This window comes from Rhinatrema bivittatum, chromosome 3 (genome assembly GCF_901001135.1).
Source record: "Rhinatrema bivittatum chromosome 3, aRhiBiv1.1, whole genome shotgun sequence".
Taxonomy (NCBI): domain Eukaryota; kingdom Metazoa; phylum Chordata; class Amphibia; order Gymnophiona; family Rhinatrematidae; genus Rhinatrema; species Rhinatrema bivittatum.
Genome location: NC_042617.1, coordinates 108,273,826 through 108,299,592, shown reverse-complemented (window position 1 = coordinate 108,299,592; position 25,767 = coordinate 108,273,826). Strand labels below are relative to the sequence as shown.

Genomic DNA, 25,767 nt, shown 5'->3' with positions numbered 1-25,767 from the left:
GAATGAGTGCCGGGGTGAGAGCTTGTGTGTCTGTGTGTGACTGGATGCATGGGTGAGAGCTGGTGTGTCTGAGTGCCTGGGTGAGAGCTTGTGTGTCTGTGTGTGACTGGATGCATGGGTGAGAGCTTGTGTGTGGGTGTGAATGGAAACCTGGGTGAGACCTTGTGCCTGTGAGTGTGAATGGATGCCTGGGTGAGAGCTTGTGTCTGTGGGTGTGAATGGAAGCCTGGGTGAGAGCTTGTGTCTGTGGGTGTGAATGGAAGCCTGGATGAGAGCTTGTGTCTGTGGATGTGAATGGAAGCCTGGATGAGAGCTTGTGTCTGTGGGTGTGAATGGACGCATAGGTGAGAGCTTGTGTCTGTAGGTGTGAATGGGTGCCTGGGTGAGAGCTGGTGTGTCTGTGGGTGTGAATGGAAGCCTGGATGAGAGCTGGTGTCTGTAGGTGTGAATGGAAGCCTGGGTAAGAGCTGGTGTGAATGGTTTCGAGAACATTTGTGTATGATTGAGAGCTTGTATATAACAGACCATGAGTGTGATTGAGAGAGAGACTGGTCAGGGAGGTGATGTGTTTCTGTGTGAGAGAGACCAAGACTGGTCGTGGGGTCTAATTGGGGGTGTATGTGTGAGTGACTGGTTGTGGGTGCTAAGGAAGAGGACTGTGAGGACAGAGCTTCAGCAGCCCTTGCTGCTTCTGGTGAGTGCTATTGGCCTGGAAGGGAAAGGAGTAGGAGAATTGCTGGAGAGGGTAAGCAAAGGTGGCTTTTTAAATTTATTTTTCTTGACTGACTGCCATTTTATTATTGGGTATTATGCAATGTCTGCTGTTTTGAAATATTTTATTGATATTTGGACATGTTTTAATAATTTTTATGAGTTTTTAATTGTGGATATTCTGTTCAGCAGCTGTTTTGTAACATTTTTAGTATAGCTTTACAATTATTTCTGTGTGGGGCTCTATAGCAGCTTGGCTTATTCTGTTTTCCCAATAGGAAATGTATTAGTGTTTAGGGCCTGGTTTAATAGTTGTATTTCTTAGATAGGATTGTTACTGTTTGCGTGTGTTCCATAATACAGGTGTAACTTTGTGCGGGTTAGTTTGTGTGCATTATTGCAAATCCTGAGAGACTGTTAGGTGCTATATTTCTCTTTCCATTTCTGCAGGTTCGCACTGCACGCAGAGTGGCTTTTTTGGTTTTCCATTCCAGTTTCTGTCTTCATATTTATAATTTGTGGTTTTTCTGTACATGGTGAAGGGTGTGTGACCGAGGTGAGGTATTTTAACTAGCATGTAGGCATTTGTATCAATCTTATTTGCTGTGTTTTCTCAATAGGATATGCATTAGTGGTAAATTACTGTCTTTTCATAAGGAAGGCTATTTTGCCTGGTAGTAAAAGGAGTTTGTTTTGCTTTTACTGGGATGTCATCAGAACCAGAATATCTTTTTTTGTATGGCGAGTTATACAGGCTAATGCCCTAGATCTGCTCTGCACTCATTGCTGGGGGTTGAGGAGATTCCTGTGGATGCAGAGTTCATGTTTGCATTTAGCCCCATGATGGTCACATGTTCAGTGTGTCATGCATGTGAGAACCATCTGTCAGATGTGTCCCGGCCAAAAAATGGTTGAGAACCACTGGTTTAATGGAACAAAGTCAGCATGGCTTTACCCAAGACAAGTCTTGCCTCACAAATGTGCTTCACTTTTTTGAAAGAGTTAATAAACATGTAGATAAAGGTGAACCGGTAGATGTAGTATATTTGGATTTTCAGAAGGTGTTTGCAAAGTTCCTCATTAGAAGCTTCTAGGAAAAGTAAAAAGTTGTGGGATTAGGTGGCGATGTCCTTTCATGGTTTACAAACTGGCTAAAAGACAGGAAACAAAGAATAGGATTAAATGGACAATTTTCTCAGTGGAAGGGAGTGGGCAGTGGAATGCCTCAGGGATCTCTATTGGGACCTGTACTTTTCAATATATTTATAAATAATCTGGAAAGAAATAGGATGAGTGAGGTAATCAAATTTGCAGATGATACAAAATTGTTCAGAGTAGTTAAATCACAAGCAGATTGTGATAAATTGCAGGAAGACCTTGTAATACTGAAAAATTGGGCATCTAAATGGCAGATGAAGTTTAATGTGGATAAGTGCAAGATGATGCATATAGGGAAAAATAACCCATGCTATAGTTACACAATGTTAGGTTCCATATTAGGAGCTACCATCCAAGAAAGAGATCTAGGCGTCATAGTGGATAACACATTGAAATCATTGGTTCAGTGTGCTGCGGCAGTCAAAAAAGCAAACAGAATGTTGGGAATTATTAGAAAGGGAATGGTGAATAAAATGGAAAATGTCATAATGCCTCTGCATCGCTCCATGGTGAGACCGCACCTTGAATACTGTGTACGATTCTGGTCGCCACATCTCAAAAAAGATATATTTGCGATGGAGAAAGTACAGAGAAGGGCAACCAAAATGATAAAGGGAATGGAACAGCTCCCCTATGAGGAAAGACTAAAGAGGTTAGGACTTTTCAGCTTGGAGAAGAGACGGCTGAGGGGGGGATATGATAGAGGTGTTTAAAATCACGAGAGGTCTAGAACGGGTTAATGAGAATCAGTTATTTACTCTTTCAGATAATAGAAAGACTAGGGGGCACTCCTTGAAGTTAGCACGTGGCACATTTAAAACTAATCGGAGAAAGTTCTTTTTCACTCAACGCACAATTAAACTCTGGAATTTGTTGCCAGAGGATGTGGTTAGTGCAGTTAGTGTAGCTGTGTTTAAAAAAAGGATTGAATAAGTTCTTGGAGGAGAAATCCATTACCTGCTATTAATTAAGTTGTCTTAGAGAATAGCCACTGCTATTATTAGCAACAGTAGCATGGGATAGATTTACTTTTTGGGTACTTGCCAGGTTCTTATGGCCTGGATTGGCCACTGTTGGAAACAGGCTGCTGGGCTTGATGGACCCTTGGTCTGACCCAGTATGGCATGCTCTTATGTTAGGTTGACTTTCAGCTGAAAGCTTATGCTCCTAAATTCAGCTACAAAAAGGTGCCTAACTTAGATGCCAAAATTTAGGAAGCTCAGACATTTGGAATATATGCCTCTTAGTCATTATTGATGTATTTCTCTAACTTCCTCTCATACAAAATGTTCGGTTTCATACACTGGAGTTTATTTTCAAATGTTTTTATGCACATAAAATGAGTTTTTTGAAAATTACCCCTGGGGTTGTACGTGTAAAAATATGTATGGAAGCAATTTGACATGTACTTTTACATGTACTCAAAGAGGCTTTCCTGGAGTTGGGGTGGAAAAATCATTTACATGCGTATTTTTGAAAGTATGTACATAAATGTTTGCAAGGACATTTATGCCTGCTTTCTAACAGGTGTAAATGTGCGTGTCTATATTGTGCGAATGTATGCGTGGTCTTGATAAATTTTCAAAGCGGATATACATTTGTAAATCCACTTTGAGAATTTGAGGTGAAGTCTAAACGCGGACTTCAGCCTTATATGGTCTGTTAGAAAATTTCTCTCACCAGTGAGTGGATTCTTCTATCATGAATATTCTGTTCAACCAGGTCAAAAGTAAAAGAATCTAAAAATGTTAATGTATTATGTTGTTTTAGTGATGTAGACTTGGGCATACATTGGGGTAGATATTCAAAACTGGCCGTGAAAGTAACTTAGGCCTAGATTTATCAAAAAGCAGTAAATATTGCATGCGATATAAAAAGGGGTGTGTTTTATGGTAATAACCTATTTATCGCTATGTGCGTTATCTTAGCATTTCACATAGGTATTACCTCAAATTGTGTTAACTTTCACACTTTGCGGTAATACCACAATAATGCTGCAAAGTGCTCATTTCACTACTGGGGGTGGGGGGAGGGAGAGAGAGAGGTGGGCCTTCTATAGTAGCATAAATAGCTGCTTACTATGGTGCCACTCTCTCTCTCTCTCGCCTCTCCTCACCTCTCCCCTCTCCTCCCAAATCTCAGGCACTTCCCAGCCTAAAAATGCCCAAAATGGAATTTGCGAAAAAATCGCAATTTGCGTTATGAGCATATCGCATGACATTGCACAGCTTAACACTAATGAAAAAGGTGTAGTTATTTTCGGTGTTAAAACTGTATGATATGCGTTATGGCTTCGCAAAGTGTGAAGCCAGCCCACCTTTACAACATTCCCGCCCCCAACTCCGCCCCAATCCCTCCCCTTTTAAAAATTGGCATTGCATCATGCGCTATAGTGCTTTTCACATGCGTTAAGGCATTTTTGCATGCGAAAAATGCCTTAACGCATGCAAAAATGCCATAACGCGAGTTGATAAGTTCTAACCAACTAATAGGGTCATTTATCTGGCTAAGTTACAATGTATATTCAGTGCCACAGAGAGGCTGCTGAATATACACTTAAATGTATGGACTTAGTAAAGTAAGTCTGCCCAGCTAAGTTTAGACCTGCTCTATGACACATCTAAACTTACATGTATACTTATGTGTCTAACGCCGAATATCGGTAGTTAGCTGTATAAGTTATACAGCTAACTCACTCCATCCCCAATCATCCTAATACACACCTACTTTTTGTGCGTGTAACTTCTAGCCGAATGAGGAACCTCTATGGCTAAGTGGTGGCTGCTGAATGTAGCGCATATTCAGCGGCTGCTACTTAGCTGCATAACTCATGCTTATCTAGCTAAATAGCTCTGAACGTGCTTTGAATACTGGGCCCACCATGTCAATTAACTTTTTAAAGCAAGTTTTCGCTGTTACAGATTAGAACTACTCTTTAAATGCTAATTTTGGTTTCTACAGTTGTTTTAATTCTACATTTTATTAAACTAAAATTAAACTTGCCAGTCTTGAAGCCTTTGGGATAGTTTCACTTCGTTAAAAAGTAACACTGGTTTTCTGTTCAGGAAGGTAGAACACATGTTGGTAGAGAAGATGCTGCAACAGAGCAAGATATTGGTAAGTGTATCTGTAATTGTTTCTTGCATCAAACTTTTTATACTGACATGAAAACAATGAAAAGCTTTCACATGAAAAATGTGGATGGTATTTTGTTTTTCTTTCTTCCCTTTTTAATTTTTTTCTTTCTGTATTTTAAACCTATCCAGGGTGCCTTGCTATCAGAGGCCTAGAAGGGAAGTCTTCTCTAAGCCTTGACTATTATGATTGTATAAGTTGAGTTCCCCTCTAACAGCAGACTTTCTCTCTCTCAATGCCATCTTAACAACCAAGCATCATATCTGCAGAGTACACAAATCCCACCTTACTTGTTGAACAGAAGTCTCAAATACTGAGTTCCTACATTAAAATGCACAGCATTGATATGGAGTTATAGCCAAAAGATTTTACTTTGTATAGCTGAGGCTTGTGTCAAGACGTGAATAATGGATAGATTTTAAGATGGTTAAGTCAGAGCAGTGCTTTAAAGTTGTATGTTTTGTTAGTCTGTGCTCCAGTACTGTCATGTTTGGTAGTACTATATCAGGTTCTAAATTTAATTAGAATAAAAATCTTAGATGTTTCAGTAAATGAAAAGTGCTTGATATAGTTACCAAAATTGAGTGCATTACTCCATATATTAAATAAAATATTCAACTTATATTTCCAAATACCATCAAAACATGAAATATCTCCTATTTTTATGCTGGCTATAGTTTGTTATTGGAATTTGGCTTCCCTTTATTAAAAATCAGAGAGAAATGTTAGATATTTCATTTATCACTACTTGCTGCCTGATTAGTGCTCTGATTTTGACTGAACCGTCTCCTTGAGATTTCTGATATTTTAGTGCCTTAGTTACTTATTTGTTTGGGGGCTTGCAAAACATTACGCTTTGCTTTTCAGTTCTTTTTGTACACTTAGGTAATTTTCAAAAGGATTTATATGCTTAAAACTGGCTTTTACACTTGTAAATGTAGTTTACGCATGCAAGTTGGCTTTTGAAAATTGCTACAGTATATGTTTTTGACTTTTCAATAGATTTTACACACGTAAGTGCACTTTAAATCCATTAATGAGGTTTTGAAAATTGCTATTATATTTTATATTTATATTTTATATTTGAAATTACCACTATACTGTACATCACTATTTTATTTTCTATGCATCTTATATATGTATTTATACAAGAATATTGCAGTAGATAATTTTCCATCACAGATTATTTAGAATATATGTATTTCATGGGCCCCTGTAGTAGTTACTGGCTCTCTGTTGATAAATAGGATGGCAGTTCTTACACATAGTGACCTCATCCTGTGGAGCCTGGTAAGGAACCTTTATGTCAAAGTTTTTAGCGTCCAGTCAGATGAATCCAGAACAAGTGGGTTATGCACCTCTATCAGCAGGTGGAGACGTTAATGCGCGCTAAACCGAAAAATGAATTTTCATGAAAAAACGGGAAGATCCTGATCGTTTTTCAGGCTCCCTGAAACATACCGAATTGGACAACTTCGTTGAAATTTTCCAATTTGGCGAAAACGAATGCACATCTCTAGTATCTATTGCGTCATACATTATTTCAAATCAACGAACCCCAATCTAATTCTTCATTTAAACCCTCTGGTGCCTGCATCCGCAATGTAAATATCCAGTAAGCTTCTCGCCGATTCAATGTGGCAATACGATTGCCTCCTCGTGATGACAATACAATCTATTCCACAATCGTCCAACGCATCTGAGAAAACAAATGTTTATATTGTATACAATGTGAAACTATCTGTGCAGCCACCGTTTCTGTGTGAAGTTTTGATTTGTGTTCATTGAGTCTAATCCTAATTTTGCGAGTAGTTCTGCCTATATATAACAACTAACACTTTTAGATACCAGTATGAAGTCCCTTTGCCTAAAACTTGTTTTGTTTAATTATTATGTTAAGTTTGTTTTAATTATGTTCGTAAGATTGTAAACCACCTAGACGGGCATGTAAATGTCCAAATGTGTGGTATATAAAAACTTTTAAATGAATAAATATATATAATTTAGGACAGGGGCAAACAAGAGTGTACACCACATACTCTGAATTGCATGTAGTCTCCGTCATCCGTGCAATTCTGTATCCAGTGGTCGGTACTGTCCATGATGGACCATCAATGCTATTATTGCAGTGTGCACACTGGCCACATTTATGGTGGCCAAGTTCAGATCTAAACATTTCAAGATGGGGTTGTGCATGAATCAATTTATCCCTAATATTTATTTATTTTTATTTAAACTCTTTTCTATACAGTCGTTAAGCTAGAAGCTGTCACAACGGTTAACAATATCCCTAATATGCAGGGATTTGTGCACTGTGACATCAGTTTGCTCCATCTCCATCTGCTGGTAGAGGTACATAACCCACTTGTTCTGGATTCATCGGACAGTCTTAAAGAAAAGGAAATTATCAGGTAAGTAGTAATTTCTCATTTGTAGAGCTTTAACTTTGCCTCACTGAGCATGTCCAGTTATGCTAACATACCAAACATCCATGCAGGGACCCCCTTCTGTCTTTTTGAGGACCCTCCGGGCACAGCTTTCCTCACTGCTCCTGCTTTAGGCATCTCTCTAATTTTTTAAAAGTAGGATCTTTTATTTCAGGGTCCCGTGGTCTTGTTTCTGCCATCTAACCTGATAGTCTTTTAGGTAAGCTATATGATGATTCTTTTGTTGTTGTCTTGGTGCCATCTGTGCCTGGCAAGAATCGATTGCCACCGCCATAGTTAGATTTTGCTTTTCTTATTTTTCAGTCGAGCATATCTAGTGAATTCCAGTGATTCCCCTGGTGTGCCAAGAACATATCTACCACTAATCCTCACAATAGATGTGCCTGGGGCATTTCATGATGTCCATGGGTATCACAAGTACACACGCATGACTCTGAAAGAACGACAATCCTGAATGGAACTGAATGGTAAGCACTCTGGGCCCTGGAAGTCTGATTTACCATCACCATTGAGAGACCTCGGAGCTGCATCGTTGTCATATGCATAAGGGAAGCTGTCAGTTCCCTTGGTGCCGAGAGCCAATAGGGAACCCAGGGGCAGGCAGTAGTCTGACTTTTCATGATCAAAGAAGGCAATAGGTTCTATCTGTTAGACTCTGACATTGAGGAGTTCCCATGCCGGGCATTGAGGGAAGCCAAAGAAGCACTGATATTGGTCTCCATCTATGTGCAATGCTGGGAGTGGGAATGGTCCAGCGGCTGCTGAGAACCCCTAAACAATCTCAGGGGAAGGAGAGCTCATCCTTTCAGAAAATCCGCCTCCACCAGTACAGTTGTTTGCCACCGTTACACCTCTTGGTTCCAAGGTGAACTTGGCTACCTTGCTACCTCCCAGACTTCCCCGATTATTGTTGGTGATTCTTCCGGCGATCGTTAGAGGGAGATCGCCAAGTGGCAGAGACAGTCAGCATTTCAAGAACTGCTAAGAGAAGAGTTGCAGACCCCGTGAAGTTGGTTTCCAGGATTCATCTAAGCCCCTGAGGAAAGGCTTTCACGTCTGAAACATGCAACGTGCATGTCGGGATCATCACTAAAGGACGGACACACCAACAATAATCGGGGAAGTCTGTTTTTTTACTCTTCATTTACATCTTTTTTAAGTCTCATAGAGTTAACAACGCAGAACACGCATAAAACAACATTCCATTGCCACGGAAGAGTCTTCAGGTTTATTGGGACATTACAAATTCCAAAAAACCTTTAAAAAGAACTCAAGGAGGAGGAGGAAGGTTAATGATTATAATACCACTAAGTAGTGGTGCTGGGCACCTACACATTATATATGAAACCTTTCTCTAACTCCATATATTATTTAAAGAATCCATCTTTATATATTATAATATAAACATATACCACTTGTTGTGTAGGGACACACTTCACATTTAAAACAATTAAAAAATAGTATAATCAATTTTGAAGTTGATACTGTTGACAGCGACAGAGCATAGCTCTAGATTGTTTTGTTTAGTTCATTAGTTTGCTGTATTGAGTGGTGTATTTTTGATAGATTATGATTGCAAGTTTAGCCAGTCTGTCCTATGGAATTTGTTAGAGGTGTAGAACCCAACTCCACTCCCTCCTAGGTCCCATTGTTTGTTTTTGTTCCAGGCTACCCTTCATAGAATAAGTATAAAATGGAAAAAATGTTTGTTGCCAATCAAAATAATTTTGTATCTTTTGGCACTATTGTTGTTCCTCCTTTTTTTGTTCAGAGTAGTCTGTATTTAAGGATTCCTTATGCATGAGGGCTGCCATCCTACTTATCCTCAGAGAAAGCAGAGTTGCTTACCTGTGCCAGATATTCTCAGAGGACAGCAGGATGTCAGTCCTCATGAAACCAGCCAGCCTCTCCTTGGAGTTATTTTCAGTTATATATGCTAATATACAAGACTGACACATGGTTTGTTAGAGAATGATTTTCAATTGTGATGATTCAGATGAACTGAACAAATCATCGTGAACCTGGAAGGTGTGGTAGGCCAGATTGACAAACTGAAGAGTAGTAAATCACCTGGACCGGATGGCATACATCCCAGGGTTTTGAAAGAACTAAAACATAAAATTTCATATCTATTTCAATTAATTGGTAACCTATCATCAAAATCATCTGTTTTACCTAAAAGTTGGAAGATGGCCAATGTAACCTCGATATTTAAATAGGGCTCCAGAGGTGATCTGGGAAACTATAGACCGGTGAGCCTGACATCTTTAATGGAAAAAATCATAGAAACGGTTATAAAGAATAAAATCACAAATCATTTAGATAGACCTGGTTTAATGGGACACAGCCAGCATGGATTTACCCAAGGGAAATCTTGCCTCACAAATCTACATTTTTTTGAAGGGGTGAATAAACATGTGGACAAGGATGAACCAGACACCAGTAGATGTGGTGTATTTGGATTTTCTGAAGGTGTTTGACAAAGTCCCACATGAGAGGCTTCTAAGAAAACTAAAAAGTCATGGGATAGGAGGCAATGTCCTTCTGTGGATTGCAAGCTGGTTAAAAGACAGGAAACAGAGTAGATTAAATGGTCTGTTTTCACAGTGGAAAAAGGTGAACAGTGGATGCCTCAAGGATCTGTACTTGGACTGGTGCTTTTTAATATATTTATAAATGATCTGGAAAGGGGTATGATGAGGGAGGTGATCAAATTTGCAGGAGACAAAAAATTAGGCAGAGTAGTTAAATCTCAAGTGGATTGTGATAAATTGCAGGAAGACCTTCAACACTGGAAGATGCATATAGAGAAAAATAACCCTTGCTGTAGTTACATAACATTAGGTTCTATCTTAGGAGTTACTACCCAGTTCAGTGTGCTGTGGTGATCAAAAAAGCAAATAGAATGTTAGGAATTATTAGGAAGGGAATGGCAAATAAAACGATGGATGTTATAATGCCTCTGTATTGCTCTATGATGAGACCGCATCTTGAATAAGAACATAAGAAGAACATAAGAAAATGCCATACTGGGTCAGACCAAGGGTCTATCAAGCCCAGCATCCTGTTTCCAACAGTGGCCAATCCAGGCCATAAGAACCTGGCAAGTACCCAAAAACTAAGTCTATTCCATGTAACCATTGCTAATGGCAGTGGCTATTCTCTAAGTGAACTTAATAGCAGGTAATGGACTTCTCCTCCAAGAACTTATCCAATCCTTTTTTAAACACAGTTATACTAACTGCACTAACCACATCCTCTGGCAACAAATTCCAGAGTTTAATTGTGCGTTTAGTAAAAAAGAACTTTCTCCGATTCGTTTTAAATGTGCCCCATGCTAACTTCATGGAGTGCCCCCTAGTCTTTCTATTATCCGAAAGAGTAAATAACCGATTCACAGCTACCCGTTCTAGACCTCTCATGATTTTAAACATCTCTATCATATTCCCCCCCTCAGTCGTCTCTTCTCCAAGCTGAAAAGTCCTAACCTCTTTAGTCTTTCCTCATAGGAGAGCTGTTCCATTCCCCTTATCATTTTGGTAGCCCTTCTCTGTACCTTCTCCATCGCAATTATATCTTTTTTGAGTTGCGGCGACCGGAATCGTACACAGTATTCAAGGTGCGGTCTCACCATGGAGCGATACAGAGGCATTATGACATTTTCCGTTTTATTCACCATTCCCTTTCTAATAATTCCCAACATTCTGTTTGCTTTTTTGACTGCCGCAGCACACTGAACCGACTATTTCAATGTGTTATCCACTGTGACACCTAGATCTCTTTCTTGGGTTGTAGCACCTAATATGGAAACCAACATTGTGTAATTATAGCATGGGTTATTTTTCCCTATATGCATCACCTTGCACTTATCCACATTAAATTTCATCTGCCATTTGGATGCCCAATTTTCCAGTCTCACAAGGTCTTCCTGCAATTTATCACAATCTGCTTGTGATTTAACTACTCTGAACAATTTTGTGTCATCTGCAAATTTGATTATCTCACTCGTCGTATTTCTTTCCAGATCATTTATAAATATATTGAAAAGTAAGGGTCCCAATACAGATCCCTGAGGCACTCCACTGTCCACTCCCTTCCACTGAGAAAATTGTCCATTTAATCCTACTCTCTGTTTCCTGTCTTTTAGCCAGTTTGCAATCCACGAAAGGACATCGCCACCTATCCCATGACTTTTTACTTTTCCTAGAAGCCTCTCATGAGGAACTTTGTCAAACGCCTTCTGAAAATCCAAGTATACTATATCTACCAGTTCACCTTTATCCACAGGTTTATTAACTCCTTCAAAAAAGTGAAGTAGATTTGTGAGGCAAGACTTGCCCCTGGGTAAAGCCATGCTGACTTTGTTCCATTAAACCATGTCTTTCTATATGTTCTGTGATTTTGATGTTTAGAACACTTTCCACTATTTTTCCTGGCACTGAAGTCAGGCTAGCCGGTGTGCAATTCTGTGCCGCATCTCAAAAAAGATGGAAAGTGCAGAGAAGGGCGACCAAAATAAGTGGCATGGAATGACTGCCCTATGAGGAAAGGCTAAGGAAGTTAGGGCTGTTCAGTTTGGGGAAGAGATGACTGAGGGGACATATGATAGAATACTATAAAAAATCATGAAAGGACTTGAAAAAGTTAATGTAAATCAGTTATTTACTCTCTCATATAATAGAAGGGCTAGGGGCACTCCATAAAGTTAGCAAGTAGCTCATTTAAAACAAACGAAGAAAATTATTTTTCGCTCAGTGCATAGTTAAACTCTGGAATTCATTGCCAGAGGATGTGGTTAAAGAAGTTAGTGTAACTGGGTTTAAAAAATGTTTGAATACGTTCCAGAGAACAAATCCATAAACTGCTATTAATTAATAAGCAATGATAGCTTGAGATTTATTTAATGTTTGGATACTTGCCAGGTTCTTGTGACTTGGATTGGCCACTGTTGGAAACAGGATATTGGACTTGATGGACCCAGTATGGCAATTCTTTTGTTCTTATGTTCATGGGCATGCTCATTGAGGCACAGTCAAAGTTCTGGAAACTTTGAGATAAAGGTTCCATGCCGGACTTGTTGCAGATTCACTCTGTGGGTGTGCTAAAACAAAGGCACAAAAGGCCAATATCCCGCGAGCAACTCCCCTGGCGAAATCCACCATATCAAGACACAAAGAGGTATCCTGCAGGCTCCTTTCCTGCTATTTAAGAAAACACAAAACCACACTCACACTTTGAGTTAGCACATAATAGATCCCAGTATAAGCAGGGCCCTCAATTTCCTGAGTTGCCATGGCCACGATAAGGGCTGCAAAACTTGTTCCTTGCCGCAGATTTGGTCAATCTTGGTAAAATTGCTGCGAGAGACCGGGGACTCTCTCAGAACAGAAGCATTGGTGGTATTGGGATGGCATATGACTCCTCTAAGCATTCTCTCTCCCTTCTCGGGGAAAAAAAGCATTGATGACAGTGTGATGGTGCAATATTTCCCTTCTGCCTCCTCCCCCTCCCTGGAACCCTTTAGTCACCCGCTCCTATTGTAAAATTGGTGGACAAGGACAGGGAGGCTTGTAGCGTCTCTGATGCTTCCTTCTTTCCACTGCCGGGGCCTGACTGTCACTCAGACCCTGGAGAAAGTGTTGGAGGAGCTTCAAGGCCCCTATCCTCCTTCACCTGTTTTACATTAGAAGCATGTGAGTGCAGAGATTTGGGGGGGGGGGGAGAGACAGAGAGGGTGTGAGTGAGTGAACTGGAGATTGTCATAGGGGAGTAAGGGAGAAGGAATGAACTGGGGATCGCAGTCGGTGGTTGAGGGTAAGGGAAAAGTCAGTGATACGAAGTGGGGATCACCATGGGAGAGAGAATGGAGAAGTGAATGAACCAGGGATGACTTGGGAGAGGGGGAAGGAGGGAGTGAAAGAACCTGGGGGGATCGCCTTGGGGAGTGGAAGGGATGGAGGGAATGAATGAAATGTGGATCTCCGTGGGGACAGAGGGAGGGAATAAATGAACTGGGGATTACCATGGAGGGGGGTGAGAGGGAGTGAATGAAACTGGGGTCATCGTGGGGGAGAGGAGAAGGGAGTGAATGAACCATGTTATGTTGGAGGGAACCATGGTGATTGGGTTGGGTTGAGGGGGAGAAGGAGAGAAACGGAACCATAGTTTGTGAAGAGTGTGGGAAGAAACCAAGATGAGTGAGGAGTTCATGGTGGGGAGTGAACCAGGATTAGGGAGGGGAGGGGGAGGAAGTGAAATGAGGGAGAGAGAAGAATCAATAGGAAAGGGAAGTAAAAGGGAGAGAGTGAGGTGATCAAAGAGGCTTTGAAAAGGGAGATAAGGGAAAGAAGGAATGGGTGTATGATTTAGGGGGCCTGTGACTTCCTTCTTCCCAATTTTTCCTCTTTCTACTTCTCCTCCACTCCATCCCTAGTCCTCCCTCTTTCCTTCTCTTCATCTCAATCTTCCCACTCCTCTTCTACTCCCTCTCCCAATATTCTCTTTATTCCTGCCTTTCCACTATAGATTCCTCTTCCTTCCCCTCCCCACTCACTTTCTCCTCTCCTTTCTTTCTCCTCCCTGAATCCCTCATCATCTTTTCACTCTGTTCTCCTCCATCCTTTGACCCTCAACCCTTTCTGCCTAAGATTCCTTCGTCATTTTCCACTCTGTGATCTCTCCTCTCTTCCCATTTTCAGACCCATTCCACTTCTCCCTCCCCACCTCCAATCAGTAAGATTCCTTTTACTCTAACAAAGGACTAAATAAATTAACTAGATACATAAATGTCAGAAAAGGACTTTATTTTTTTTAAGTAAAAAAAAAAAAGTATATTATTTTAAATTGCAAATATATGCAAATTTATGGAATTTTGCCACATTTTGAAAAATCTGCCACAGAATTTTCCAGCTCTTGCTGCAGAATCTTGAAAAATCTGCTGCAGTATAAGCAGAATATTCAGGTATAGCAAAGGCAATAGTTGCAGTGATGAGAATGTAGTACAAATACTTTCTTATGGTTGTTGGGGCAGCTGAGTTACTTCTGTTGGTGAAGACTCTCTCTCATTGTCTGTCCCTCTGGCATCCCCCTCCCCTGCCTTTGTTAGTTATACCCTTTTCGTCTTTGCATCTGAAACTGTGTTTTGAGAAATGTATGTGGTTTTCAGGTTGAGAACTCCTTCCCCTACAGAGGGAGTTGTTTTTTCCTTTTTTTCTCATAGTGGTTATAGTCATGTAATGTGTATCAGTGGGAGAACCCTGAGTCTACTAAAGGCCTAGTTTCTGAATGCATCCTTCGCCAAGTTTATCAGACTAATTCCATTCAGAGCTCCATCGGATGATGTTACCCATCTGTGAGAATAGATAGCCTCCTGTCCTTGTAGAACACCTGTTAGAAGTAAGCAACTCTGCTTTATCCAACACAGGAGATCATCTTGCTACAGAATTAGAATTAAAAACAAATAACGTGTTTTATGACTTGTTATAATTTTATAAGCAAGTATTTTATTATGACCTAATGAGAATTTTTGTGTCTGTTTATCAAAAATGAAAATCATATTGCATTCTATTTTCTTTATTTTGTATTCATAGCATTCTGTAGCTATAACTGTTTAAAATGTTTCAACATGATATCCATTACATTTGCATATATTTACATTACCCTGTCTCCTTATGTTAAATGGAAAACAGTTGTCCTTGAATTTAAATGTGGGACTGCATGTTCATTCTGAAGGCCATCTGTTAGGTTTTCTTTAGAAGTGGTCTGCTTAGAACTCAAAGTGAGCATATGAACCTTTCTCTTTTCTGTGACTTCTAGTAATTAAAATACATGGTTGCATTAGAGAAAAATGATTCTATATCCAGGTCTTGAGTTTGGAAGCATAGTGGTGGCAGCAACTTCTACAAAACATAGATATATTCTCTGTGATGCCAGCATATTGAAAAGTGCTCATTTTCAAATAATAAGTAAAGGAACAGAATAAAAAGCTTCACTAGTTACTATGTAATCTGACCTTTCTTATTTTGCCTATGTATTATAGTTCTTCACGGCCTTGATTTGGGAAGTGAGCATTGCATCTTTGAAAATATCAATGGCACAGTGACCTTAATACCTTTGAATGAAGCCCAGTGTTCTGTGAATGGAATTCAAGTGCTGGAGGCAGCACACCTTAACCAAGGTATTCAATTGTTTTAAGGACAATATTCTTATATTTGTTGTGTTATTTAGCATGACTCCTCTCAGTAGGAATGTATTTTGGCCACTTTGAAGTAGTTGTACATTTTTTTAAACCCTATTTATCCTTTAGAGTAAATAAGGATAGGTTGTTTTTGGGATGCTTCAGTTATAGACAGCCAATTTACAAAATGATTTAACTTATAACCTTAAGTGTTATCATCAAATGTTGTTAGATTACAATTTGAATACCATAAAAAGAAAAAATATTGCTTATTCAGTCTAATGATTGATGGTGCTAAATGGATAGCCATAAATCATCTTATGATCTGTAAAACGTGATGATATAGTGGTTAATTGGCACACAAGATTAATCAAATAGTTCCTTTTTGCTTATGGGATCCTTGTAAATTGTTTTACTGCTAGGGCATTGTACTTTTAGCATTACATTAAATAGCTGAAAAACATACTCATATAGCAGAAATGATATGAATTCTCTGTTAGAATATTAGTAATATGGAAGGAATTAACAAAACCCTAGGCTTTGTGATATAATTGGCAGATAGTAGTGATATCATTGGAAAACTTAAATAGAAGAGTGATTTACTGCTTTCCAAAAAATGTAGCTCCTGAATGTTTTTCAATGGCATTTGTTTTAAAGGTAGAAAAATTATTAAACAGTTATTGCTTGAATACAACAAAAATAGAATTAAATTTCTCTTAAATCTTTCAAATTTGAATGCCTATCCTTCCAGTTTTTCAGTGTGCCCATTGAAACTGAACTGATTAGCATGTATTATACAATGCAATTCCATGTTAGCAGCATATTTGTGTATATCTGTTTGATTTGAAATAGCTAACTTATAATTATAGTATATGTTGAAAATGAACAGTTAAATTGTTTATAATTTCAGATATAGTATGAAATATACTTGAATTCAAAGTGTAAGAAGAAAGATAGAATTAAGTAGAGATGTGAATCGGAACCAGAATCGGATCCAATTTCAGTTCCGATTCACATCTCTATAGATGTGAATCGGAACCAGAATCGGATCCAATTTCAGTTCCGATTCACATCTCTAGAATTAAGTAATTAGGTAGTGGGAAAATCCATTTGGCTCTACTACAACACATTTGCTGTGTTATGTTTGAAAGTTGAGAGTATTTATTAGTATGAAAACATTAGCAGTGCTGTAGTGGTGAAAACCTCAAACATTAGAATTTGTACTTTTGTAACATGTCATTCCATACCATGGCTTGTTAATTTCTTCCTATTATGTTCATTGACTCAAAAAGAACAGTATTTTTGCTGACTTTTAAATAGCCTTATTTACAGTAAAATCAAATTGATTTATAAAAAACATATCATAATACAAGATAAACTCACAAATACATATCAAAATACCATTTCACAATAGAAACAGAGACATGATGTCAGAAAAAGACCATATGGCCCATCTAGTCTGTCCATCCATCCAATTTATGTAGCCCTTACAGTTCCCATCACTCTCTTGGAGATGCTGTATTTATTCCATGCTTTCTTGAATTCAGATACCATTTTCATATCCACCACCTCCAAAGGGAGGCTGTTCAATGTATTCACTACTCTCTCTGTAAAGAAATGTTTCCTAAGATTACTCCAGAGTCTACCTCCTATCACCCTCATGCCATGACCCCCCTTGTTCTAGAACCTCCTTACCATTGAAAGAGGCTAGCCTCCCATTTATGGAACCTTTGAGATATTTAAATATCGATATCATATCTCCCCTATCTCCCCTTTCCTCTAGGGTATATAAGAACAAAAACCACTGATCATTTTAGTAGCTGCCCTCCAGACCAGCTCCAACCAGTCTATATCCTTTTGGAGATATGGTCTCCAGAATTGTACACATACATAATTCGAAAAAATCCCAGGTCACATTTTGCCATATAGCCAGTGCCTCTAGTCTCCCAGAATTGTGAAGCCATGGGGGGAAACTACATAATTAGCTTGTTGCTGCATAATTGACAACCTACTAAAGAAGGAACATACCTGAAGCTTTCCCACTTCCTAATTCAATCTTTTAAAGAAAACTACAAGATGTCTGCTTTCAGTCTCAGCTCTCTCTCTGCTCCTGCTCTAGCCCTCTCATTGTAAACAGCCTGAAGGGTACAAGACAGGGATGAAGCTGGGGCTCTAGCACTTTGCCCTTTTCCTTTCTTCTATCCCACCATCCTGAATGGAACAGGAGGCAAGTGGTAACACTGGAATAGAACAAGAAAACATAATGCTTGATCCCTCAAAAATCTCTTGAATCAAACCAAAGATTATTTTGATGATATTCCTGGATGGAGTGATGTCCCTTTAAAAAGATGTCATCTTTATACAAAGATTCTTGCATCTGCATGTTTGGCCAGTCACATACCATTTACAAAGGTCTGCATGAGTTTTTGGAAATCTGCATCTACTGGTGTCTCTCAGCTGTCAGAGAGGGCATTAATTTCAATTCATAGAAGTCTTGATGACTGACTAACACTACTGCTGAAATGTTTGAAACTTGTGCTAATCTAACCTCTTTGTATATCTGTTACCATGGGTCCAATGATGTGTACATTCTTTTTGTGCAATTAACAGCATGATAAACTGGTGATGTACAAGATATTTTTAGCATACATATGTTCATATATTCGGAAAGATGAAAAGGACCTTCTTAAAAATATAAAAAGGATGGTAGCACTATTTCAATTCAAAATAAAAGTAACATTTCACAGTTAAAAGTTCGTAACTTGTGTGTTAAAAATAGTAAATTATGAATTTTGTATTGGTACATTTTTTAAATCTTTTATAGTCTGGGACCTTCATTTTTAGCTTTTATTTTATTTTTTCTGGGAATTTTAAGGTTTGTTGCAACAAATAAAAAAATGAGAGAAATCAGCAGAACAATGCTGTTGCTTTTCTATATAAATACCTTTTTGTTATTGTAACAAATGCTAATACATTCCCAATAGAAATAAAATAAAAACTGAAAGCAAAAATCCCTATATATAGTTTAAATATTGTTTAAAAACAATGTGAATGTTTTTCAGTAAAAAATTTACTCTCTTGCATAGTCAGAGCTGTAAATATTTATGCAAGATTATGCAAATTACCACAGAAATTTGTAATCACTGCCACAGAATTTACTAATTCTTGCTGCAGAATTTTGAAAAATCTGTTGCAGTAAACCTGGGGGCTGTGCATATAGCTTTAAAGACATGCACGAAACCACCTCCTGAGGAAATAAAATGCCATGCCCAAGATGAAAAAAGCCACTGATTGTGAGGTTTCAAACTGAAAGTTCCTGAATTATCATCCTCACCATTAACCACTAAACCTTGCCTTGTATTGTATGAAATTGCCATTTTTTATTTTGCCTGTACTAGTTTTGAATAATTTACTCAGAGAGACTATAATCAAATTAGCTAATCTAGTACTGCATATTAAAGGGCAAAGCAGAGAAGAAAACAGAGCAATTTGAGGTGGTTATAGAAAAATATAGACAGGATCTCGAAACCCAAGCAAATAGAATGGTTGCACCATAGTTGCCAACCTTCCTAATAGATGATAGCATCTGATGATGTGGAATTTAAAATTTTTGCACCTGGGCATATAACTTCCTTTCTAAAAATTTTAATGTTTTTCATTTGTTGTCAAATGAAGTATTTTGCTTAAATTAACAGTTTTACCATAGTTTGACTTTATACCACAAGCTATGGAATCCTTTTGGAATTTTTTTGACAGCTCTAGTTTGCTGATAAACCTATCTCAAATGAAGAATCTCTCTCCATTAAAATAGAAGGAAAATGAAAACCATAAAGTACCACTTTTTAAATGTTATTTTACTTTGCTGCTTTTTTTGCCCTTCTGTCGGTTCCTGCCCCTGCCTTTGTTTGAATTTGTCAGAGGGAGCTGATATATAAAACAGCCTCTGTATCTCCATGGTGAGACTGCACTTTGAATACTGTCTACAGTTCTGGTCGCCACATCTCAAAAAAGATATAGTTGTGATGAAGAAGGTACAGAGAAGGGCGACCAAAATGATAACGGGGATGGAACAGCTCCCCTATGAAGAAAGGCTGAAGAGGTTAGGGCTGTTCAGCTTGGAGAAGAGACAGTTCAGAGGGGATATGATAGAGGTCTTTAAAATCATGAGAGGTCTTGAACGAGTAGATGTGAATTGGTTATTTATGCTTTAGGATAATAGAAGGACTAGGGGGCACTCCATGAAGTTAGCAAGTAACACATTTAAGACTAATTGGAGAAAATTATTTTTCTCTCAACACACATTAAATTGGAGGATATTTTTCTCTTTGGGTGGTTATTTCATTATAAAGATGTCTTTCTGTTGATATGCAGGGTTGAATTAACCATGACATGTGGGTGACATCATCTGTTGGCACCAAACTGACCTCTCGGCTACTGAGCATTTGCGAGAATTCCCATGCAGGCGTTGCCTCATGAGTCCCCTTAGTCTTTTTTTTGTCCAAGCACCAGCATGGACATGTACGTTATCTCTCTTTCTCGCTCTACTGTTTTTCCTCAAAAAGCAATACTTTTCTCTTTAATAGTTGCCTTGGTGCCTTAGTGGCCTGCAAACTGCACTTTTCGCTGCTACTTAAAAAAAAAAAAAAAAAAAGAGGAAAAACAATTAAGAACTTTTTTTTCCTCACAATGTCTGGGAAGAAGAAATACACAGTCAGTGGATTCAAAAACTGTTTGTGACAGAGGAATGTCCATAATCAATTCGAACTCTGTTACTACTGCCTTGGACCGGACCATGACCAAGCCAGTTGTTACAACTGTGGATGGATGTCCCCGCATACTCCAAAATCAAGAGCCTAGAAAATGGATGAATTGTGTAAGTCTCTTAGAAGGAGCAGTCTGTCCTCCTGCAGCAGTGCAGAATTGAGCAGGAGCTCTTCAAAACTATCTCCCATTTTGGGACTATATACAATGGGGTAGATTTTAAAAAAGAGCACGATCGCGTACTTTTGTTCGCTGGATTTTATAAGATACGCGCATATCTTATAAAATCCTGGATCGGCGCATGCAAGGCTGCCGATTTTGGGCAGCCTGCGTGCGCCGAGCCGCGCAGCCTGCCTCCGTTCCCGCCGAGGCCGCTTCGAAATCGGAGCGGTCTTGGAGGAAACTTTCTTTCGCCCTCCCCTCACCTTCCCCTCCCTTCCCCTACCTAACCCACCCCCCCGGCCCTATCTAACCCCCCCCCTTACCTTTGTCCCTCGATTTACGCCTGCTAGAAGCAGACGTAAATCTACGCGCGCCAGCGGACTGCTGGCGCGCCGTCATCCGACCCGGGGGCTGGTCCGGAGACCTCGACCACGCCCCCGGGCCGGCGCCACGCCCCCGAAACGCCGCATCATTCGGCCCCACCCCCGACACGCCCCCTTAAAAAACCCCAGGACTTATGCGCGTCCTGGGGCTCTGCGCGCGCCGGTGACCTATGCAAAATAGGTGCGCCGGCGCGCGAGGGCCCTACTCGCGAAAATACGGGCGGATTTACGCGAGCAGGGCATTTAAAATCCGCCCGTCAGGGTGGAGTAAGCACCATGGCTTGAAAAAGTAGAGGCACGACTCTGTGGAGCTGCTGGAGCAGCCAGCAGACAAAAAGCACAGAGTCTCAGGTGCATCATTGCCATTACATAATAGATTGGCACCATTGATACAATATGCTAATGAATTGTCAATAGCTTTTATGCGGGTAAATGGGCTTTTGAAAATTACCTCCTTTGAGAGTAACTAATACTTGATTAAATGTATGTTGATAGAATTTTGGCAGCATCTCAAATATTAAATATAAACAAAGGAGGAAACGAATTCATGTTCTGAAGCATTTTTGCAACATGAATAAAAATGGAATGAAGCCTGCTGCTCCTTCTGACCTTGCCCAAGTTACTTCATGCTCTGCCTAAGGTACAAATTTAGGGAGTCATTCACTTAACTACATTAGGCATTTCATGTGTAGTAAACCCCTTAATTCAGCATTAAACATGCAATATTTTAAATACCATGCGTTATTCACCCTGATAGCAAAGGTATGGTAATGAGCTGCTTTGCAAATGCATGCAGAGCCAGCTCATTACTATTCTAAAACATGTAAATCAAATAGGCCTTGCCTCAAAAATCGCAAGCTGCTTTAAGCTGCAACTCTTGAGTTGTAGCTTACTTTCCCCATGAGTATTGGGGAAAGTACATTAAATAGAACAGTATTTGAACATTCTTAGAAATATGTGCAGATACTTGTACACCCTGGGGAATTATGTGCAGAAGAGCATAGGAAGAAAATAATAGACAAAATTGCTTTTATTTTTATTCAATATGAGGGCAATTTTAAAATAAGGTGGTTGTTTGTAAGAAGGACCTATAGGCTTGCAAGCAGATTTAAAGGAAACTCCCTATGTAGGGTTTCAGATGCCGCTTCAGGCATTTCCTGCAGGTGCAAAAAGCAACAGATTCAAAGTCAACACAGTAAAACATGCGTATTAGTTCCTGTATAAGGTTTCCAGTTCTTTCATCGCTTACTTTATGAGTAAGCACTTTGTTGTTGTCTTTTACCTGGAGAGTGGGAAAGCTTTTTTCAACTCAATTTTACCCTGGTAATTGCTTAGTTTCCTTAGTAAAATCATTTGATATTTGCCCTCCCCATACGTTTTTTTGACCATCCTCTCTGTTTGGTGTGGTGTTTTCTGTTTGATTCTCTCTCTAGCCCCTTCTCACGCTCCCTTCCTCTAACTCACTCTTTCTCCTTTTTGTTGCTGCCCCATCTTTAGCTTCAGAATTCCTCCCTCTCAGCAAGTGTCTGTCTCCGCCTGCCAGTCTCCACCATCCCTGTCAGTTTCTCTGCCCTCTCCATTTTCCAAACAAGTGTTCACTACATCTCCAGCCCAGCTTCGGTATTCAGTCTCCTGCTTTACAACCATCTCTGTTCCCCTTCTCTTCTTTTTCTTGTATTATGACTGCATCACCTGTCTCCAACTGCAAAGAAACAGATTCAGTGTTGCGAAGTAGCACAGAAGGGAAGTACGTCATGGAGGATTGCTGAACAGAAGATCATCTAGTTGGCTGACTCCACTGAAGCTTTCATCCTCCTCCTCCTCCTCTCACCCAGTCACTGATTGGTCCTGCAGCATCTTCTCCTCTTCCTGTCTCCCAAGCACTGTTTGGCCCTGCAGATGCTATTCTCCTTCCTTTTCCCCAATGACAAATCCGTGCTTGGGAAATGGGAGGTGAAGAGTTGCAGAGTGGCAAATTATTACCCGGCTTTTATTGTTTCAACAGCAGATCCTTTTCTGTGCTGAATTGGCCTGAAGGCCCTCTCCAGGGAATTATGCAAATTAGATTGTGCTGATATAAATGATGCTAAAATATGTGGGTGCATAATTGCATAATTCCCCAGAGTGCAATATACACACACCTATGGTGACCAAGACTATAATATCCTTAAGGCACTTGAAAGAGTGAGACTGTGTTAATTACATGCACACTCACAAACATCATGTATCTTCATCTTGTGACTTTGATGCTGGGGTTATGAATAAGTCACATTTCTCACACCCACTGCTGTACTATAAGAATTAAATAATCCAAAACTGAATACTGAAACATCTAAACCTGATACCAAGGATTTGTGTTTGAAAACAGTATTAGAATTCAACCAGCATTCTCTCTTGTCTCATTCCTTGTGGTAATATGCTCTTAATTGATGCTTTTACTCCTAATATGTTTAGAATATTATCATGAGCACTACTGCAATACTGTAATTTTTTCATATTCAATTAAATTTCTGGTTTCCTTTTTTTTTTTATTTTTGTAGCTGATATCCTTCATTATAATCAAAATGTGTTGGAATGACCCATTTATTATGGCAGTAATAAGTCAATTCTAAGATGAGGAAAAATGAAAATAGCCAGAAAAGAAATCGCTGTATCATATCATAACATTATGTTGAACGTTTTTGTCATTTGTAAGAAGGGAACAAAATTGACTAGATATATCAAAGTAGAGTATTGTTTCCCTGGGGATACAATCCATTAAAAAGAAAAATTAGCCAGTTTCTTTCTTTTCTGCCAGATGCTGTACTTGGTTTAATTTTTCATACTGTGTGATACATAATCAGTTTGTACAATGCTGCACAGAATGACAGAGGGTCTGCTATATAGCAAGAAGGTAGTAGAAGTAAAGTGATAAATGAATTTTTAAACATGCGTTCGGTGATGTGGCTTGTTTTTATTGTGATTTTCAGATCATACCTGTTCAGGTTACAGATTATAATCTACTTTTATATATGCCCAGAGACTGTACAGTAAGAGGAATGCAGAGTTTTTAATATAATATAACATAAACTTAGTAACATAGTAGTGATAACAGAAAAAGACCAAATGGTCGATACAGTCTGCCTAGCCAAGCTTAAGGTAATAACCTACATGCTGTGTAGGTTACTCTCATATTTCTCTTAAGGGTAATAACTGTTGCTCTGTGCAGTTATCCCCAAATCTTTTGATACCATAAAAATTTAAGCTAGTAACATGTTTAATGGGTGATGAACTTTCTTGAAAATTCATAGTGTTGCTTGACGTGCTTTGCTTATGGACTTGGGCCATAGAAGTAGCCCTGTGCTTTTTACTTTGTCTGCATATCAGTACCCCAGACCGTAAAACACGAGGCTCTCTTAGTTGTTGTCTGAATCCAGTTTCCCTTTTCCCCCTGCCGTTGAAGCAGGGAGCATTGTTTCAGTTGCATTTAAAGCATCAAGGATTGTTTAAGGGTAGAAATCTCCATGCTTTCTGCTAAAGGTAGTAACTGCCGCACCAGCAAGTTACCCCCATTCACACTATCTTCACTTCCTTTAGGACTTGGCAGTAGAAGCAGTTCCATGCTTTTTCCCCTTATATCTGTGTATCATTATCCCAAACCATAGAAGTCGGGGCCCTAGGTTATTGTCTGAAACCAGTTTCTCTTTTCCCTTCTGCCATCTGAGCGGTTATGATCTTTTTCTATCTTATACCATTTACTGATCTGACATCTTTAGATAATGACTTTCTGTCAAATAACATTTAAAAAAATGTAAAAAACTGAATGTATAAAAAATTGCTCAGACTGGGTCTCACCAACCATAAATTGAGTCAATGCTCAAATAATGTGAATACACTTAGTAATGACTCATTGGTTTATATACAACCAAACTGCCGCAGTCTCAAATCAATCATTGTGATCCACCAATGATAGCGCCCAGTCTTCAAGTCTTGCAAGATCCGAATGTAAGTTAATTACTCTGAATAATTTTGTCATGTGCAAATTTGATCAACTCACTCATCATATCCCTTTCTAGATTATTTATAAATATATTGAAAAACACTGGTTAAAGTTCAGATCCCTGAGGCACTCCACTGTTTACCTTTTTCCACTGAGAAAACTGACCATTTAATCCTACTTCCTGTTTCCTGTCCTTTAACCAGTTTACAATCCACAAAAGGATGTTGTCTCCTATCCCATGACTTTTTAGTTTTCTTAGAAGCCTCTCATGAGATACTCTGTCAAACGCCTTCTGAAAACCAAAATACACTACATCATCTGGTTCACCTTTATACACATGTTTATTAACCCATTCAAAAAAATGTAGCAGGATTGTGAAGCAAGCCTTCCCTTGGTTAAATCCATGCTGACTGTGTTCCATTAAACCATGTTTTTCTAAATGATTTGTGATTTTGTTCTTTAGAATAGTTTCTACTATTTTTCCTGGCACTGACGTTAGGCTCCACCAGTCTATAGGTTCCCAGATTACTCCTAGAGCCCTTTTTGAATATTGGGGTTACATTGGCCACCCTCCAGTCTTCAGGTACAATGGATGACTTTAATGATAGGTTACAAATTTTTACTAGTAGATCTGAAATTTTCTTTTTGAGTTCTTTCAGAACCCTGGGGTGTATGTATCCATTCCCAGAGATTTGCTACTCTTTAGTTTGTCAGTCTGATTTACTACATTTTCCAGGTTTACTGTATTTCTAGAGATTAATAGTATTTTCCAAGGACAAGCAGGATGGCAGCCCTCACATGTGAGCAAAATCATCAGATGGATCCTGGCATAGAAATTTGATCTTACATTTTCTA

The 25,767-nt window shown here is 39.2% G+C and overlaps 1 protein-coding gene across 1 annotated transcript in view; it reads left to right on the top strand.

Moving 5' to 3' along the window:
* Positions 1 to 25,767, top strand: part of KIF16B (kinesin family member 16B) — a 742,061-nt gene that overhangs the window by 399,284 nt on the left and 317,010 nt on the right. Inside the window, 2 exon segments of the mRNA XM_029596778.1 lie at positions 4,935 to 4,986; positions 15,490 to 15,627. Of these exon segments, the coding sequence (XP_029452638.1) occupies positions 4,935 to 4,986; positions 15,490 to 15,627 (190 nt within the window).